General features: G+C 43.3%; 1 protein-coding gene across 1 annotated transcript in view; it reads left to right on the top strand.

Annotated features, from left to right (window-relative positions):
* Window positions 1–21,032, top strand: part of LOC121282853 (mucin-6-like) — a 286,476-nt gene that overhangs the window by 162,309 nt on the left and 103,135 nt on the right. The window contains exons 17-19 of the mRNA XM_041196667.1: window positions 4,986–5,080; window positions 12,783–12,915; window positions 14,452–14,701. Coding sequence (XP_041052601.1) covers window positions 4,986–5,080; window positions 12,783–12,915; window positions 14,452–14,701 — 478 coding nt within the window. The remainder of the gene's footprint in view (window positions 1–4,985; window positions 5,081–12,782; window positions 12,916–14,451; window positions 14,702–21,032) is intronic.

The following is a 21,032-nucleotide window of genomic DNA, read 5'->3' on the forward strand; positions in this document are numbered from 1 at the left end:
TTGGCCCTTGACATTGAATGGCATTGCCATCCCCCACTATCAACATCCTGGGCGTTACCATGATCAGAAACTGAACTGGACTAGCCACATAAGTGCCGTGCCTACAAGTGCAGGTCAGAGTCTAGGGATCCTGTGGTGGGTAACTTGCCTCCTGCTCCCAAAAGCTTGTCCACCATCTACTATGCACAAGTCAGAGGTGTGATGGAATAATCTCCATTTGCCTGGATGAGTGCAACTTCAACAACACTCAAGAAACTTGACACCATCCAGGACAAAGCAGCACTCTTGCTTGGCACCCCTTCCACAAACAATCCCTCCATCACCATCATTCCAGTGGCAACAGTGTATATCATCTACAAGATGCAGCACAGAAACTCAGCAAGGCTCCTAAGTGTCCTGCAGTCAGCATCGTGGTGAAGCAGTCTGGGAAGAGTGTCCTGCAGTCAGCATAGCAGTGAAGCAATCTGGGAAGAGTGTCCTGCAGTCAACATCACAGTGAAGCAGTCTGGGAAGAGTGTCCTGCAGTCAGCATCGCGGTGAAGCAGTCTGGGAAGAGTGTCTTGCGGTCAGCGTAGCGGTGAAGTAGTTTGGGAGGAGTGTCCTGCAGTCAGCATGGTGGTGAAGCAGTCTGAGAAGAGTGTCCTGCAGTCAGCATAGTGGTGAAGCAGTCTGGGAAGAGTGTCCTGCAGTCAGCAGAGTGGTGAAGCAGTCTGGGAAGGGTGTCCTGCAGTCAGCATCGTGGTGAAGCAGTCACTTCAAAATGTGATGTCAGCACAAAGGTGAGAGCTGATTGGTGATTAGGAGGTAAGTGTTTTACTCCAGTTTTTCTCCAGTTTAAAATAGATTAAGCTAAGGAAAGGTAAGGGTTCTAATTTTTATTTAATGAACATTTAACTATTTTTGCTGTATTTAACTTAAAGTAAGGGGTTTTTTTTCTGGTGGAGGCATGGGAGAGCAGCTCAGTCCCGTGTTATTTACTGCTTGCAGCATGTGGGAAGTCCTAGATGCTAGATGTGCTCCGGCCAACCACATATGCAGGAAGTGCCACCAGCTGCAGCTACTTGAGCTCCGAGTTTTGGAGCTTGAGTGGCAGCTGGAGGCACTGAGGTGAATCCACAAGGCTGAGAGTTTCGTGGATAGCACGTTTTTAGATGTGGTCACCCCACAGATTACGGAAGTGCAGACAGAGAGGGAATGGGTGACCATCAGTCAGAAGAAAGGTGTCAGGCAGGTACTCAGGAAATCGCCAGGGTACATCTCGCTCGTGAACAGCTATTCTGTGTTGGAAAGCAGTGAGGGTATTGGTTCCTCTGGGGAGTGCAGCCATCTCATGGCACTGTGAGTGGCTCAGCTGCACAGGGGGGAGGAAAAAGAGTGGCAGAGCAATAGTGATAGGAGACTCGATAGTAAGGGGAACAGACAGCCGTTTCTGTGGCCGTAGACGTGACTGCAGGATGGTATGTTGCCTTGCTCGTGCCAGGGTCAAGGATGTCACTGAACGGCTGCAGGGCATTCTAAAGGGGGAGGGAAAACAGACAGAGATTGTGGTACATATTGGTACCAATGACATAGGTAGAAAGAGAGATGAGGTCCTGCAAGCAGAATTTAGGGAGCTAGGAAGCAGATTAAAAAACAGGACCTCAAAGGTAATAATCTCTGGATTACTTCTGGTGCCACGCACTAGTGAGTGTAGAAATAGTAGGTTAGTCCAGATGAATGTGTGGCTGGAGAGATGGTGCAGGAGGGAGGGCTTTAGATTTCTGGGACATTGGGACCGTTTCTGGGGATGGTGGGACCTGTACAATATGGATGGGTTGCACCTGAACTGAAATAGTACCAACATCCTTGCGGGGAGGTTTGCTAGTGCTGTTGGGGAGGGTTTAAACCAACTTGGCAGGGGAATGGGATCCTGAGAGAATGTTCAGCAGGGGGAGATGCACAGGCAAAATTGAAGAGAGAGCAAGTGAGTCTGGAAGGTATAGAAATTATAGGCCTCTTAAGGCACAGGGGAGTTTGGCAAGATTGGATGGTATTTATTTTAATGCAAGGAGCCTGACAAATAAGGCAGATGAGTTGAGTGCACAAATTAATACATGGAAGTATGATGTTATTACTGTCACAGAGACATGATTGAGAGAGGGGCAGGATTGACAGCTCAGTATTCCAGGATATAGGGTCTTCAGGCGAGACAGGGAAGGAGGTATAAGAGGATGGGTATCGCAATATTGATCATGGAATCAATTACAACAGTAAGAAGGGATGACATCTTAGAAGGCTCCTCAAATGAAGCCATGTGTATGGAACTGAAAAACAAAACAGGAGCAATCACATTGCTGGGAGTGTACTATAGGCTCCCCAAACAGTCAGAGAGAAACAGAAGAGCAGATATATGCAAATTTCAGAGAAGTGTAAAAATAATAGGGTCGTAATAGTGGGGGATTTCAACTTCCCCAACATTAATGGGTAAGTCATAGTGTGATAGGTTTACAGGGAGCAGAATTCTTAAAATGCATCCAGGAGAGCTTATTAAGCCAATACATTGAAGATCCTACAAGAGAGGGGGCGGTCCTGGATTTAATTTTAGGGAATGAAGCCGGGCAAGTGCCAGAGGACTGGAGGACAGCCAATTCAAGAAGGGAGGAAGGGATAAACCAAGAAGCTGCAGGCTAGTCAGTCTAACCTCAGTGGTGGGGAAACTATTGGAAGCAATTCTGAGGGACAGAATTAATCTACACTTGGAAAGGCAGGGATTAATCAAGGACAGTCAGCATTGTTTTGTTAAAGGGAGGTCATGTCTGACCAATTTGATTGAATTTTTCAAAGAGGTGACCAGATGTGTAGATGAGGCCAATGCATTTGATGTTTTCTATTTGGACCTCAGCATGGCTTTTGATAAGGTCCCACATGGGAGACTGATAACGAAGGTAAGAGCCTATGTGATCCAAGGCAATTTGGCAAATTGGATCCAGAATTGGCTGAGTGGCAGGAAGCAGATAATCAAGGTGTGTTTTTGTGACTGGATCCCTGTGTCCAGTGGGGTTCCACTGGGATCGATGCTGGGTCCCTTGCTGTTTGTGGTATATATAAATGATTTAGACTTAAATGTGGGTGGATGATACGAAAATTGGTGGGGTGGTAAATAGTGAGGAGGCTAGCCTTAGATTACTGGAGGATATAGATGGGCTGGTCAGATGGGCTGATCAATGGCAAAAGGAATTTAATCTGGATAAGTGTGAAATGATGCACTTGGGCAGGACAAACAAAGCACAGGAATACATGATGAATGATAGGACCCTGGGAAGTACCAAGGACCAGAGGGACCTTGTTGTGCATGACCTCTGGTCCCTTAAGGTAGTGGGCTAGGTAGGTAAGTTGGTTGAGAAGGCACATTGGATACTTGCCTTTATTAGCTGAGGCATAGAATATAAGAGCAGGGACGTTATGCTGGAACTAATATACTGGTTAGGTCACAGCTAGAGTATTGCGTGCAGTCCTGGATCTGCATTACAGGAAGAATGTGATTGCATTAGAGAGAGTGCAGAGGAGATTTTCCCTGATGTTGCCTGGGCTGGAGAGTTTTAGTTATGAGGAGAGATTGGATTAAATGGGGTTATTTTCCCTAGAGCAGAGGAGATTGAGGGGGGATATGATTGAGGTGTATAAAATTATGAGGGCCATAGATAGGGTAGACAGGAAGGAACTTTTCTCCTTGGCAGAAGGATCAATAACTAGGGGCCATTAGATTTAAGGTAAGGGGCAGGAGGTTTAGAGGGGATGTGAGGAAGAATCTTTTCACCCAGAGGGTGGTGGGAATCTGGAACTCACTGCCTAAAAGGGTGGTAGAGGCAGAAACCCTCATTACATTTAAGAAGTATTTGGATGTGTACTTGCGATGCCATGGCATACAAGGCTATGGGCCTTGTGCTGGAAAATGGGATTAGAACAGTTGGATACTTGTTTGACCAGCGCAGACTCAGTGGGCCAAAGGGCTTTCTTCTGTGTTGTGCACCTCTATGACTCAATGACTGTATGACTCTATATACTCTAAAACCTGTTTGCTATAGATTCTCAGCACCGGCTGTGGACCTTTTGAGGCTAATGCACTACAACACCAAGTCTCTTTGCCCCTCAAAAGGCCTTAATTTAGAGCCCAAGCTGCTACACACATCCTTAGCATTAGCTCTACTCACATGCAATGTACTACATTTATCAATATTAAATGTTATATGCTGGCTTATTCCCCTATTATGCTCTTTTTTTCCTGAACAGGTCTGACAACAGCACAGATTTTTGTTACTTCTATAAACTTGTTGACAATAATCCTTAACACCATCCTCCAGATTATTGATATAAATTGTTCACAGTTATAAAGATAATATTTGCAATCAGCCTCCATGTGAAGCCACCAGCATTATTAACACTGCTTTGTCTACAGGACACAAGCAATTTCATACCTAATCCACAGTTTTTTTTTTCTGATATAATAGGATTCTATCTTAAAATGTGGCCTATTGGTCGGCACCTTTTCAAAAGCATTTTGAAAGTCTAAGTATATAATGCCTACTTGACTATCTTCATTCATCCACCTAGTAACCTCATTAAATAATTTAACCAGGTTGGTAAGACATGACCTTTTTTGGTAGTTGTGTTGCATGTCTCTAATAACCCTTATGTGTCAAGGTGGTCATAACAGAGAATCCTAAATGATCCCTTTGCGACTTTACGACAACTGTGTCAAGTTAATGGGCCATTTGTTCTGATGTTTTGAGTAGGATGATACCTATGCCTATTTCTTTGAGAGTTTTCCTTTAATCTGTTAAAGTATTTCTGTTTAAGTCTAATTAACCATTGCACATGATCCAATCTGCTGTGTTTTGCCCAAGTTGTATTCAGGGATGTCCAGGTGAGGAGAATCTTGATCTTTATGTTTGTATTTGTGGCCTTGGAGCAATACGATTAAAAAAAAATCAATTTCTCTTTGCCAGGTGTGTTTGCCGAGTCTTATTGTTCCATACTAATGAATAAGTCCAGCATTTTTGGAAAATGTCATTGTAGGGTGGATCCCAGAGATTATTACGAGGTAAGGGAGATTTCTATTCTGGAGAATATGGCAACCTTATTACTGAGTTTTCAGAATTATAAACGTATAAAACAGTTTATTGCTGGTAGTGGGAAATAATACAATCTGCTCCCAGAAAATGTCACAACCTACTTGAGCCTCATAAGTAGTGCTTTACAATAGGGTGCACGCTATTCAGCTTACAATGTACTGAACTAGTAAGCCTGAGTCAAAAGGCCATTGCTCAGGATCTCATGTTAGCCTATCACTAATCCCTAAATTCAATACAGGTGAAGAAACCACCAATTGGCTGCAGGTGTTGGCACAATGAAAGCCCAGAATTCCAAGCTTCTGGCTCAGCCTGCATGACCCCATGTGATTGTAAGGACACTAGCATGGGTGTACATTTCATGCACCAGAATCATACAGAGATCATGAGGTCAAACAGCAAGTAAAGCTGACTTGATGCACAACCTGCCATGTCCTGTTAATGCCATTTCTTGCCAATCTCAGCTGAAAATGTGTTCAGCCGCATGGTACTATTTAAAGGGATCATCTAGGGACTTCCAGATAAGGTGATTTTGACTTTCTTTTGCTGCTGATGAATGAGTGGATGTAATATGTTCAATGTTAATCGGTGAGGTGACAGAGGTTTTTGGATTCACAAAAGAGTAGTGATGGACTTGACCAGGAGGTCTAAAGGGTTGGAAGGCCTATCAGAGAAAGCCTGCTTTTCGCTCGGGCTGCAACAGGGGAAGGAGATGGAGCAGAGGTAGCAGAGATGGGAAGCTGATTGTAGAGGGGAGAGGAGGAGGGGGCTCTCCAATAGAAGGTCAGAGCCACCATGGGTCTTTAGAGAGCATTTCTACTCCACCTTAGCCGCCTGAAGATTCACCAAGGAGACGGTCACTGGATCGTGTCACCTTATCTAACTGAACAGACAGCTGCACAGTTTCCAGTGGCTGTGAAGATCATAGTAGCCCTCAATTTTTACATCAGCAAATGCTTCCAGGAAGAAAAAGACACCACTGCCAACAGTTTGCTGTCCATCATTCCTTAGAGAGGTAGTGGAGGCTCTGTACACCAGGATGGGGGATTTCATTGTTTTCTCCCTTATCAGAGAGAAGCAGGAGGAGCCAGGTTAGTGGGTTTCCCAATAGTGCAGGGAGTCATCAACTGCATGCAAGTGGCTCTGCAGGTGCCACAACTGAGCACTGAGAAGTAACACATCTCAAGGGGTACCGCTCCCTAAATGTGCAGTTGGTGCGACCATGCACAGGACAAATGCCTGTTAACTTGACAACAGCTACAGCGCTTCCAGCGCTAACTATTCCCATCATCTTTGAACAACCACAATGAAGCAGCAGCTTAGTAATAACACCTACCTATTCCACACCTAGCTCATAATTCTGTTCTCCCCCCTGATCATGCATACCCAGCAGTCCTACAGTGAAAGTCATGCTGCCATCAGGATCATCATGGAACAATTGCCATCGGCATTTTGAAACAACGGATTGGCTACCCGGATCACTCATGGCAAGCTTTCCAATACTCAATGCGATGTATCTCCATATTTATGAGGGAGCAGCCCTTGTCAGCAGGTGATTCGGGGGGCACCTGAGGAGCAAGAAGAGTCATGGAGTCTTTATGGTGCTGAAAGAGACCATTTGGCCCATCAATTCCATGCTGGGTCTCTGTAGAGCAATCCAATCAGTTCCATTCCCCCGCCTTATCCCTTTGGCCCTGTAGGTTTATTTTGCTCAAGTATTATCCAATATCTTTTTAGGCAGCTAGTTCCAGGTTATTATCACTTGCTGTGTAAAAGTGTTCTTCCTCATATCCCCCTCCTCCCTTGCAGCTCTTGCCCAACATCTTAAGCCTGTGTCCCTTAGTCCTTGTACCATCAGCTAATGGGAAATGTTTTTCCTTGTCTACTTATCTAAACTTGCCATAATCTTGTACACATCTATCAAATCTCTCCTCAATCTCCTTTGCTCCAAGGAGAGCAACCCCAGCTTCTTCAACCCTGCCTTGTTGTTAAAAGCTCTCAATCCTGAAACCGTTGTGATAAATCTCCTCTGGAACCTCCCAATGGTGCTCACTCCCTGCCTAAAGTATGGTGACCAGAATAGGACACAATATGCTAGTTGTGACCTAATCTGAGCTTTCTAAAGGTTCAGCATAGCTCCTCTGCTTTTGTACTCAATACCTCTATTAATGATGTCCAAGGTCTCATGTGCTTTGCTAACTGCTCTCTCAATCTGTCCTCCAACTTCAAAGATCTATGCATATGAATGCCCCGGTCCCACTGTCCCTGTACACTTTTAGAACTGTGCTATTTAGTCTACATTGCCTCTCCTTTTTCCTTATGCCAAAATGAATCACTTCACACTTCTCTATCAAATTCTATCTGCCACTGGTCTGCCCATTTAGTTAGTCTATCTATGTCTTTTTGCAGTCAATTGGTACCATCCTCACTGTCTGCCACAATTCCAGGTTTGAAATCATTGGCAAATTTTGAAATTTGAGTTTGTGTTCCAAAGTTTAAGTCATTTATATGTTTCAAAAAAAGCAATGGTCGTAGCAATGATCCTTGAGGAATACCATTGTCTACCATCTCTAGTCTGGAAAACAACCATTTACCACAACTTGCTGTTTTTTTTTTCCTTAAGCTAATTTCTAAGCTGACACTGAACCTCCTATTCCCTGAGCTTCAACTTTGTTAACCTGCCTTTCATGTAGTACTTTGTCAAAGGCTTTCTTAGTATCCATAGAGAAAACACCCATTGCTTTCCCTTCATCAACCTTCTCTATTACTTCAACAAAAAATCAATTAGATTTGTCAAGCACTACCTGTCTTTTACAAATTTGTGCTGGCCTTCCTTAATTAACTCAAACCTTTCCAAGAGCCTGCTAATTTTTTCCTTGATAATTATTTTTAAAACCTTACACCACTGATGCTAAACTGATTGCTTTGTGTTTACCAGAAATGTCCTTACATCCTTTTTTGAGTAAGAGTCACATTTGCCAATCTCCAGTCCCCTGTCACCTCAGCCCCTGTATTTAGGGAAGATTGTAAATTTATGGAAAGCCCTGATGCTATCTTCACTCCCACTTTAGCGACCTGGGATGCAAGCCATCTGGAGCAATGATTTTTCTACTCTAAGCATGGCCAGCCTCCCCAGTACATCATGCGTTTCAATTTTCATCCCATCATTACCTCTACCATTACCACTTTGACTGATATTTTGTCAGCATCCTCTTCCTTAGTAGACACAGATATAAAGTACTCACAAAGTATTCTAGCCTTGCTCTGCACCTCTAAGCATATATAACCCTCTTTGCTGCTAATTGGCCCCACCCCAGCTCTTATGCTATGATATGGCAGGTGGTATTTGCCAGGCTGACCAAATCCTAAAGGGGAACTTGGCCAAACTATTACAACAATTTTGCAATTTGTATCTATAATGAGAAGGTTTGTGCACTGAAGTCAGAAGCAATGAGTCCACTACCACCTTTAGAAACTTTAAGGATTAAATTAAACATTTATTAACAAACTAAAAGAAAACTTAAACACATGAGGCTAAAGTTACACCATTACATTTAGTTTTATAACAGTTCTCACAAGATTTCTACTTAACTAGACTCTCAACTACACAACTTTCAGGCAACAGTCCAAATAGATTCTTAATCTATAAAACATCCAGCAATATTATCACAAACACCCACTGTTGCTATAAAGAAGGTATTTCACAGCTTCTCTCTCCTTCTCACTCAACAATGGAACTCCAAAGGATTTTAACACAACCTTGGTTACTGGACAGCAAACTTCTCCAGGGTGGCTAGAAGCTTTTTCCACAAGTCTGTTTCACAGTGCTCCTTTCAAGATCTCACATGGCTACCCGACACACAGCTTTTCATCTTTCTTTAAATATATTTCTCCCTTTTGATCTGTAAATCCCATTGTTTCAACCTTTCTTTGCACGTTATTTTTCCCAGAACATAAAAATCTTTCATGTTGTCATTATGGCCAGCACTTTAGGAAAAAAAACAAACTTACTAACTTTGTCTTATATATCTTGCTAATTGTAAACATCTTATCATGTCCCTTTGAAGATCAGACAACCTCTCAACTTATCTAAAAATGCCAATTCCATTCACACCATATCTGCCGAGTCTGCATCCTAATTTACCCATCCGATTTCAAATGCCTGTTTTACATCTAATCCCTTTTGATGATTCCAACCTTGCAGTCTGCAGTTTAATTAAAATAGACACACACACACACACACAAACACAGTCCCCATAAGAATATTTCCTTTACACTTACTACTTACATGCCAGCAGGGGATTTTTGGGTTCCCTTTTATCCCTTTTATGTTAATTGCTGTTCTATTCTCATATTTTCTTTTTGCTCATCATATTATCCTTTTCACTTCCCCTCTCAACTTTTTGTATTTGGCCAAGTTGTCACTTGAAGAATTCACCTGCCATGCATCACACGTCCTCTGTTTTCTGTTTCATCATATTCTCGATCCCTCTTGTCATCCAAGAAGCCCTGGCTTTGGTTCCCTTACCATTGTTGGAATGTTCCTGTACATGAAACCTCACTTCCTTAAAGATCATACATTTTTCTGTTACAGTTCTACTGTCAATCTTTGGTTCCATTTTACCCTGGCTAGATCCCCTCTCGTCTCATTGAAGTGAACCCTCCTCCAATTTAGAAGTTCGACTTTAGATTGTTCCTTATTCTTACCAGTTGCTATTCTAAAACTTATGACCAATGATCACTCTTATCAAAGTGTTCACCCCTCACAGACCTGATTCATTTGGCTCACCTCATTCCCCACCACAAATCCAGCAATGCCTTCTTCCTGAGTTGGACTAAGGACAAACTGGCCAAGGAAGTTTTCCTGAATCTATTTCAGAAATTCCTCCCCCTCTGACATTATCCCAATTGATTTTTGGGTAAGTAACAACCCACAATATCATTATTGTACAGCTTTTCATAGATCTCTGTGATTTGCCTGCAGATTTTCTCCTCCATATCTGTCTCACTATTTGGAGACATATAGAACTAGAGGAGGCGGAGGAGGAGTCATTCGAGATGCCCTCTCTCCAGACGAGCAATTATAATAGGCTACTGAGACTCCGGGTCCTTGAGATCTCATCTCCACATCATTGCTTCATAATTCTCTACCTTTCCATCCCTCTGGTACAGACCATCATAATGTCCCAAAATCCTGGAATAAAAGGACCCACAAAAAAAAATCCACCACAGCTTAATCCGATGATGCTTCAAATAAGATATATAATTCTGAACAGTTCACATTTTTTCATTCCCTTAGTGTCTTGCCTATCCTAGTGTTCCTACGCAGTGCTACCCCAGTTGCTGCAGCATTGGGGAGACTGTAAGTGTCCTTGCAGGCTTCTCTTGGTCTTGAGGGCCTGACTTTCAACTACACCACTGCAGAATGGGTGGCAGCAGTGTAGGCTGGCTGGCAGAGCTGCAACAGCAAAACCACTGACAGCAATGGAAGCATGAATGTTATCACCCTGAAAGAGGGCAGAAGGCTCACGCATCACAGAACCACTGCCACTTTCTGGAATAATGCTTCAGCAATCGGAGTAATCTCCACTGTGAAAGCCAACAAGTCCCATTGAACATTGGTATCTGGAGTCATGGCAGTGGCAGTCTGAGCCTGCATGGTACCGAGCTGGGCCTGGATGGCGACAAGCATTGATCTCGTGACATCAGTCTGAGATTCCACTGCGGCATTCAGATGTTGGGTCACAGTTGCCTATGCTGCAATGAAAGCTAAGACATCAGCCTTCAGACGTTACCTCACATCTGTAAATGCTGTCTTGGTGTTGAAAGGTTTAGAAAGTGTGGCTCCGAGCTCTGTGTGAACTTTGTGCCAAGTTGCAGCTAGACTTCTCCATGCTCCTTGACTGGGACAACAGGATCTTCGGCAGAACTCCCAATGAACCATGCATTTTAATGTGGAAGTGTTCTCCTGTATGTCACCCCATTGAAATCCTCACCTGAGCCCCCTGCAGCGAAATTCATCTGAAATCTCACCCACCTGTGAGCTGGCACAGGCGATCCTTTCCCTGTGCTCAGGCTGTAGCCGCCTTGTGCCTGGTGATTCTGATTCTATAATACCCTGTAAAGTGCACACAGTATCTGAGCTGGTGGCTCTCGGTGTCTGATCAAGCGAAGATACTTCTTCACCAAACGTCTGCCGCTGATCGTGCCTTTTATGGTGAGGGTGCACTAGTTGTCTAGTTGGCAGTTCTTCAGTATCTGAAAGTATAAATGCAGAAAGAGAGGGTTGGAGGTGAAAAAGTGAGATGGGCTGGAAAGCAAAAGGTCCATTGTCACACCGCTTGCATCTGAACTTCATGCTTGATAGCAATATGAGAGTGAGACATGATTTGAAAAGGTACATGAAGCACCTACATCCTGAAGATTCTTGGTGACGCCAGGTGCAACAGCCTCAATCACTATCTGCCCCATATTGGGAGCACCATTACTTCTAATGTGCTTGGAAGATGCCGAGCGTGCCTGTCCCCCTGCTAGTTATCTGCTACTTCCTCCAATTATGTGCAACCTTGTCCTGCAAGAGAGAGGGAAGAATGCTAATGTGTATGTGCCTGCCATAGCTGTATAGCTGGGTATATGTGGATGCTGGGGGGAGGATAAGGGGGTGTGGATTGTGAGGCTGAGAGCATTGTAAATTCTTGAGAATGAGATGGAGTATCTAAACGTTAGGCACGATGGACTGATGGGTGATGGGGCTGTGGTACATTGAGCATCATGAGAGGATAGCGTGGTGGGTGGGAGATGTCAGTGAAGATGCATTCATTGAGCTTGACCATATGTGTGAAGTCATTGAACTTTTTCCAGCAATGCAGCCAATTCCTCATAACCAGACCTCTGTGGTCAGCTGCTCTTTTCACATGCTATACCTTGAGGGTTTCCCAAATGCCGATGGAAACATGGCATCTTGCCTCTTCTCGACCCCCGAACTAAATCCCACAGCACCGTATCAGATAATCTGGGGATCCTCTCTTTCAACTTTGCAATTTTCTTTCTTCTCTCAAAGACTCTTTCGTACTGTTCAATTTGTTGTGGTAGCCTGAGTGCACCTCCCCTTTAAGAGGGACAGGCTGCCTTTAAGAAGGACAGGGCAGCTGTTTGTCATGCTTGTTGCGAACATGCCTGAGCTCCCTGCTGTGCCTGCAAGCCAGTCAGCAGCACCTTTCGAGCTGAGTTTCACATTACTATCATGTTGTTGAGCAGGCAGAATAGTTTGCATATTGCCTGCCCAAATTTGATCATGCACAGGACAATTGCGCATTGTGATTCTTAGGCCTTAAGCTTTTTTTTCCCATAATGTTCAGGGACACTTCCACTACTATATTGGTTCACTGTATTGTTCATCAGGCTCTTTTAGCTTTTGTTGTTGAGTAAGTTCATGCACAGCTCTAAAGTGCCAGTGAAATATTGTAAGTTGTGATTCGATTTTTAATTTGTCGATGACAATGAAGATTGGTTGGGTTCTGTGAAGGGCAGACAATCTGCTTCAACAGATTATCACCCAGGTGACAAAGACAAAAATGGACCATTGTTTTCATTTGAAGAAGTTTTAATTCTCAGCTGTAAGTTTGTCTTTCTGAAATGTTTTTTTTCCACATTAACTTATTTTATTTCTTTCAGAGGTGTAAGTTTGAAACTTGCAATTATGAGAAAAGCCAGGACTTCATGTGCAATTCCCTTGGAGTGTATGCTCGTGCTTGTGCCATAAAAGGCCTGATATTAACAGACTGGAGAAATTTTGTGGATGAATGCAGTAAGTGTTCAAAGAGAATTGTCTATTCTGATTTCACAGCCATTAATAGTGCTTAAAATTGTTTTTTATTCATTCTTGGGTTCTGTTGGCAAGGCCAGGATTCATTGCTTCTCCCTATTTGCCCTTGAGAAGGTGGTGGTGAGCCACCTTCTTAAACCGCTGCAGTGTATATGGTGTAGAAGCATCAGCAGTTTTCTTAGGGAGGGAGTTCCAGGATTTTGACCCAGTGATAGTGAAGGATTGGCGATATAGTTCTAAGTCAGAATGGTGTGTGGCATGGTAGGGACCTTGCAGGTGGTGGTGTTCCCATGTGTCTGCTGGTCTTGTTCTTCTAGGTGGTAGAGGTCATGGGTTTGCAAGGTGCTGTCGAAGGACCCTTGGTGAGTTTCTTGTAGATGGTACACACGGCTGGTAATGTGCACAGCTAGTGGGATTGAGGTGGTGGATCAGGCAAGCTGCTTTGTCCTGGATGCTGTTGAGCTACTTGAGTATAATAAAATAATCAGAGTTAAAATTTCTTAGTTGCGATTAACCTGAATAGCTGATGCATTACAAATTAGGTTAAAAATTATGCTATTGTATTGCGATCAGTAGCTGTTGAATGAGACATGGAGCCTGTAACATCTGAATTATACTGGCAGTTGAAAACCACCAACATGCTCCCAAAGACAGAGCTCTGCAGGTGGACATATCTAAGTGTTCACAGCTCTGGTTCACAGCAGATCATTCATAGAGAATATGGAACAAGAACAGAAAATACTGGAAAAACTCAGCAGATCTAGGAGCATCTGTGGAGAGAGAAACAGAGTTAATGTTTCGAGTCCGTATGACCCTTCTTTAGAGAAACTCTGTTTCTCTCTTCACAGATGCTGCTAGACCTGCTGAGGTTTTCCAGCATTTTCTGTTTTTGTTTCCAGCACTGCAGTATTTTGCTTTTATTGTAGAGAATATGGGTTCACTTCTAAACAATAAAGACTTTGGGGAAGGTTTATAAGGAGATCAGGAGGCTTTAGGCAGTTCCAGAACATCTTTCAAACCTGACTTTGCACCACTTTGGAGTTCTACTGCCTGTGGCGTAGACCCAAAGATGTGTGAAATGGCCTCCCAAGGTGTTCTGATACCACTTGGGTCTCATTTATCTGCAGTCAGATTGAGACCTGACATTTTTGCATCAATGAGCAGCTGAAACTGTTTCTCATTGCCTTGAAGCTGTGTGTTTAGATGTCTGTGCTTTGCTTGAAAATCCTCAGGAGTTTATGATAATTTTGAAAGATTTTCTTGACAAGGGGATAAATTTCTGCAGGGCTTCCTGCTCATCTACTGTATTTTCGGCAGAGCATCAGAAGAATGACAATAATATAGCCGATGAGCTGGAGAATTTCCATAGAAATTTGAAGTTATTTTAGAAATTTTTTTATTAATTCAGAGTTTACAACGGAAATAATTTCAAAATGACCATGTAACCAAGCCAAAAGGATTTTGCGCTGTGCTGTATTTTAGAATGGTTCATGGACTATGCTTGACTTTTGTTTTCAGAAATGTCTTGCCAGGGCCTTCAAGTTTTCAGTTACGATTCCAAAGCATGCAACCGTACCTGCTTTTCACGGTCCAATTCAATCCTTGAATGTACTGAGCGTGGAGTTCCAGTAGATGGCTGCAACTGCCCACCAGATACTTTTCTGGATAATACCAACATATGTGTTAGTGCATCCAACTGTTCATGCTTTTTGCAAGATGGAGTAATTATACCTGCTGGCAACAGTGTTAGCGCTTTTGATCGAATGTGGTGAGTTAACTAATGAATACATTTTGCTTTAGATCAAGAGACAGCTGTTAAAATGTAAGCCACCGTTGCTCATCAAACAAGTACAAAAGTAATAGTGCCATTGTGAGCAAATCAAGTAGATAATCTCTTGTATAAGTTAATGCCTTGATCTGTTTCGGTTTTTCTACATATAAGAAACCTATGAACCATTCCCATATTATTTTCCTATCACATCAAAAAATGTTTCATCGGCATTAGTCATTTTTTTATCAGAAACAATTTGAAACAGTTATTTCTGGTGACATAAGAGGGATGATTTATGTGCATTTAGCGCTTCAGGAATCCCTGTAGGGGAGTGCAGCCAATCAGAATACTGATGAGGTTGATCTCCACTGCCCCTGAATGTCTTACAGTGTTATACACAAAGCAATTGCTAAAACTTAAGTAGCTGTCTCTTGTAAAGATTATGATCTCACTCTAACCCCAACCAAGTTTTGTGGTTACAGGTCAATGTAATCTTCCATCATAAAAAAAAATCACTTTGAAGAAAAACTAATATACTTTGAGTGTTTTGAGTTCTGATAATCCATGATTGCAGAGTTACAGTTACTAGATATTGAGATGTCCTTTGTAACTTTACAGTATTAGTATGCAAATACATTTTGAGATAGATTTTCCTGAGTACTTAAGCTGTTGTGTGGAGATTTTATTGTGTGGAATTATGAGGCATCGTTTGGAATCCCTCTAAAACTTACTATCTGGTGGACGTCAAGTAGGAATTATAGAAAGAAACAGTATGTCGGAGACTATTTGACCCATTGGGCAGAATTTTGCCCTTGGGGGGCGGGCTCAGTGGGGGTGGTCGGGAAGCCAACAGCGGCCTGTAATCAGGACCGGACCGCAATTTCACGCTGGTGGGCCAATTAAGGCCTGCACAGCATGAAACACAGGCAGCAGTGCTGAGTGCTGCCTGTGCGGGTGGGGGTAGGAGGGCTGAGTGCGAACTTCATGCATGCGAATGATCGCTGCATAATCTCCCTGAGGTAGCTCTGTGGTGTGAAATGTTTTAAAAAAAGAAAATGAAGAAAATAAAAATGTAATAAAACATGTCCCCATGAGCAGGGACACGTTTATTAATTAAACTTTAAAACTTTTATTTTATTATTATTTACTTTTGGAAATCTCATCCTTCCCATGGATGAGGTTTCAAAAAAAAATGCAAAGGCTGCTTGGCATTTTCACCTGCCTGCCAACCATTAGTTTGGACGGGCAGCAAAAAATTGAATTTAATTGATTATTTAATGGTCTTAACAGACCTTTTAATTGTCGGCAAGTGCACTGCTGACTCTGGCGTGTGCCCGCCAACCGAACTATTGTGCAACTGCGGCACACTCGGCCGACATCAACGCGCTTCATTTTACGCTCGAGCAAAAATTTCTGCCCGTTGTGTCTGTTGCATTTTTTGTAGAGCTATCCGGGAGGCGGTTGGGTATTGGTATTGTCACTGGGCTAATAAGCCAGAGACCCAGGATAATGCTCTGAGTACCCAGGTTTGAATTTGAATTCAGTCGAAATCTGGAATTAAAAATCTTATGATGATCATGAAACCATTGTCGATTGTCCAAAAAACCCACCTGGTTCACTAACGTCCTTTAGGGAAGGAAATCTGCTGTCCTCACCTGATCTCGTCTCCAGATCCACAGTAATATGGTTGACTCTTAAATGCCCTCTTAAATAGCTTAGCAAGCCACTTAGCTGTATCAAACCACTAAAAAGTCGATAAAAAGGAATGAAACCGGATGGACAGCACGGCATTGACCAAAGCACCGGGAACAACAATGGCCTGTTGACCCTGTAAAGCCCTCCTTACTAACATTTGGGGGCTTGTGCCAAAATTGGGAGAGCTGTCTCACAAGCCAGTCAAACAAAAGTCTGACAGAGTCATACTTACAGAATCATATCTTAAAGATCATGTCCCAGACACCACCATTACCTGCGGTATGAGCTGTTTCACCGGCAGAACAACCCAGAAAAGGTGGCAGCACAGTGGTATACAGTCAGGAAGGAGTTGTCCTGGGAGTCTTCAACGTCGACTCTGGCCCCCATGAAGTCTCATGGCATCAGGACAAACATGGGGCTAGGAAATCTCTTGCTGATTACCACATACTGCCCCCCTCAGCTGATGAATCAATATTCGTCTATGTTAAACACTATTCAAGGAAACACCAAGGGTGGCAAGGGCACAGAATGTATCCTGGGTGGGTGACTTCAATGTTCATTGCCAAGAATGGCTCGTAGCACCACCACAGTCCAAGCTGGCCGAGACTTAATGGCTGGTAGGCTGGGTCTGTGGCACGTGGTGAGGGAACTAATAAGAGGAAAGAACAGACTTGACCTCATCCTCACCAATCTGCGTGCTGCAGATGCATCTGTCCATGACAGTATCGGTAGGAGTGCCACCGCACAGTCTTTGTGGAGACAAAGTCCCATCTTCACATTGAGGATACCCTCCATTGTGTTGTGTGGCACCACCACTGTGCTAAATGGGATAGATTTCGAACAGATCTAACAACTTAAGTCTGGGCATCTATAAAGCGCTGAGGATCATTAGCAGCAACAGAATTGAACTTATGCCTGGCATATCCCCCACTCTACCATTACCACCAAGCCAGGAATTGACACTGGTTCAATGAAGAGTACAGGAGGGTGTGCCAGGAGCAGCACCAGGCATACCTAAAAATGGGGTGTCAACCTGCAGAAGCTACACCGCAGGACTACTTGCGTGCCAAACAGCATAAGCAGCAAGTGATAGACAGAGCTAAGCGATTCCACAACCAATGGATCAGATCTAAGATCTGCAGTCCTGCCACACCCAGTTGTGAATGCTGGTGGACAGTTAAACAACTCATTGGAAGAGGAGGCTCTACAAATATCCCCGTCCTCAATGATGGAGGAGTCCAGCACTTCAGTGCAAAAGATAAGGCTGAAGCATTTGCAACAATCTTCAGCCAGAAGTGCCGAGTGGATGATGCATCTGCGCCTCCTCTGGAGGTCCCCAGCATCACAGATGCTAGTCTTCAGCCAGTTTGATTCACTCCATGTGATATCAAGAAACGGCTGAAGGCATCCGATACTGAAAAGGCTATAGGCCCTAACAATAATCTGGTAATAGTACTGAAGACTTGTGCTCCAGAATTAGCCAAGCTGTTCCAGTACAGCTACAGCACTGACATCCACCCGGTAATGTGGAAAATTGCTCAGGTATGTCCTATATACAAGCATCACAAATCAAACACGGCCAATTACCGCACCATCAGTCTACTCTCGATCAAGAGTAAAGCAAAGGAAGGGATCATCAACAGTGCTATCAAGTGGCACTTGCTTAGCAATAACCTGCTCACTGATGCTCAGTTTGGGTTCCGCCAGGGTCAGTCAACTTCTGACCTCACTACAGCCTTGCTTGAAACATGGATAAAAGAGCTGAATTCCAGAGGTGAGAGTGACTGCCCTTGACATCAAGACAGCATTTGATCGAGTGTGGCATCAAGGAGCCCTAGCAAAACTGGAGTCAATGGGAATTGGGGAAAACTCTCTGATTGGAGTCATATATAACACAAAGGAAGATGGTTGTGATTGTTGGAAGCCAATCATCTCAGTTCCACGATATCACTACAGGCTTTCCTCAGGGTAGTGTCCAAGGCTCAACCATCAGGAAAAGATGGTGGAGTTGCATTGCTGGTTAAAGAGGAAATTAACGCAATAGTGAGGAAAGATATTAGCTCTGACGATGTGAAATCTGTATGGGTAGAGCTGAGAAATACTAAGGGACAAAAAACTTTAGTATATAGACCCCCAAACTGTAATGGTGATGTTGGGAATGGCATTAAACAGGAAATTAGAGACCCATGCAGTAAAGGAATATTTGTAATTATGGGTGACTTTAATCTGCACATAGATTGGGCAAATCAAATTAGTAACAATACCATAGAGGAGGAATTCATGGAGTGTACACAGGGTGGTTTTCTGGACCAATACATTGAGGAACCAACTAGAGAACAGACCATCCTAAACTGGGTATTGGGAAATGAGAAAGGAATAATTGGCAATCTAGTTGTGTGAGGCCCCTTGGGGATGAGCGACCATAATATGATAGAATTCTTCATCAAGATGGAGAGTGATGTAGTTGATTCTGAGACCAGGGTCCTGAATCTTAATAAAGGAAACTATGATGGTGTGAGATGTGAGTTGGCTATGATGGATTGGGAAACGTTGCTTATAAGGATGATGGTACATAGGCAATGGCAAACATTCAAAGAGCGCATGGGTGAACTACAACAATTGTTTATTCCTGTCTGGTGCAAAAGTAAAACAGGAAAGGAGGCCAAACCATGGCTTACAAGGGAAATTAGAGATAGTATTAGATCCAAGGAAGAGGCAGACAAATTAGCCAGAAAGAAAAAACAGACCTGAGGATTGGCAGCAGTTTAGAATTCAGCAAAGGAGGACCAAGGGATTGATTAAGAAGGGGAAAATAGAGTACGAGAGCAAGCTTGCGGGGAACATAACAACTGATTGTAAAGGTTTCTCTAGGTATGTGAAGAGAAAAAGATTGGTGAAGACAACTGTAGGTCCCTTACAGTCAGATACAGGGGAATTTATAATGGGGAACAAAGAAATGACTGACCGACTAAATACATACTTTGGTTCTGTCTTCACAAAGGAGGATACAAATAACGTACCAAAAACGTTGGGGAATACAGGGTTTAGTGAGATGGAGGGACAGAAAGAAATCAGTATTAGTAGGAAAATGGTATTGTAGAAATTGATGGATTTGAAGGCCCGGAAAATCCCCAGGGCCTGATAATCTACATCCCAGAGTACTTAAGGAAGTGACCCTAGAAATAGTGGATGCATTGGTGGTCATCTTCTGAGATTCTATAGACTCTGGAACAGTTCCTACAGATTGGAGGGTAGCAAATGTAACCCCACTATTTAAAAAGGGAGGTAGAGAGAAAACAGGGAATTATAGACCAGTCAGCCTGATGTCAGTAGTGGGGAAAATTCTAGAGTCCATTATAAAAGATTTAATAGTTGAGCGCTTGGAAAACAGTGGCAGAATCAGACAGAGTCAGCATGGATTTACAAAAGGGAAATCAGGCTTGACAAATCTACTGGAATTTTTTGTGGATGTAACTAGTAGAGTCGATGTGGGGGAGCCAGTGGATATGGTTTATTTGGGCTTTCAGAAGGCTTTCGACAAAGTCCCACATAAGATATTATCATGTAAAATTAAAGTACGTGGGACTGGGGGTAATGTGTTGAGATGGATAGAAAACTGGTTGGCAGACAGGAAACAAAGAGTAGGAATAAATGGGTCTTTTTCCGAATGGCAGGCAGTGACTAGTGGGGTACCGCAGGGTTCGGTGTTGGGACCCCAGCTATTCACAATATATATTAATGATTTAGATGAGGGAATTAAATGTAATATCTCCAAATTTGCAGATGTCACAAAGCTGGGTGGGAGGATGAGCTGTGAGGAGGATGCAGAGATGCTTCAGTGTGATTTGGACAAGTTGAGTGAGTGGGCAAATGCATGAAAGATGCAGTATAATGTGGATAAATATGAGGTTATCCATTTTGGTAGCAAAAACAGGAAAACAGATTATTATCTGAATGGCTATAAATTGAGAGAGAGGAACGTGCAATGAGACCTGGGTGTCCTCGTATACCAGTCGCTGAAGGTAAGGCTGTAGGTACAGCAGGCAGTAAAGATGGCAAATGGTATGTTGGCCTTCATGGTGAAAGGATTCGAGTACAGAAGCAGGGATGTCTTGCTGCAATTATACAGGGCCTTGGTGAGACCACACTTGAAATATTGTGTGCAGTTTTGGTCTCCTTATCTGAGGAAGGATGTTCTTGCTATAGAGGGAGTGCAGCGAAGGTTTACCAGACTGATTCCTGGGATGGCGGGACTGACATATGAGGAGAGATTGAGTCGGTTAGGATTATATTCACTGGAGTTCTGAAGAATGAGGGGGGATCTAATAGAAACCTATATAATTCTAACAGGACTACACAGGATAGATGCCAAAAGATGTTCCCAATGGTGGGGGAGTCCAGAACCAGGGGTCACAGTCTGAGGATACGGGGTTGACCATTTAGGACTGAGATAAGGAGAAATTTCTTCACCCAGAGAGTGGTTAGCCTGTGAAATTCACTGCAACAGAAAGCAGTTGAGGCCAAAACATTGTATGTTTTCAAGAAGGAATTAGATATAGCTGTTGGGGCAAAAGGGATCAAAGGATATGGGGAGAAAGCGGGAGCAGGCTATTGTGTTGGATGATCAACCATG

Source organism: Carcharodon carcharias, chromosome 10, assembly GCF_017639515.1.
Source record: "Carcharodon carcharias isolate sCarCar2 chromosome 10, sCarCar2.pri, whole genome shotgun sequence".
NCBI lineage: Eukaryota > Metazoa > Chordata > Chondrichthyes > Lamniformes > Lamnidae > Carcharodon > Carcharodon carcharias.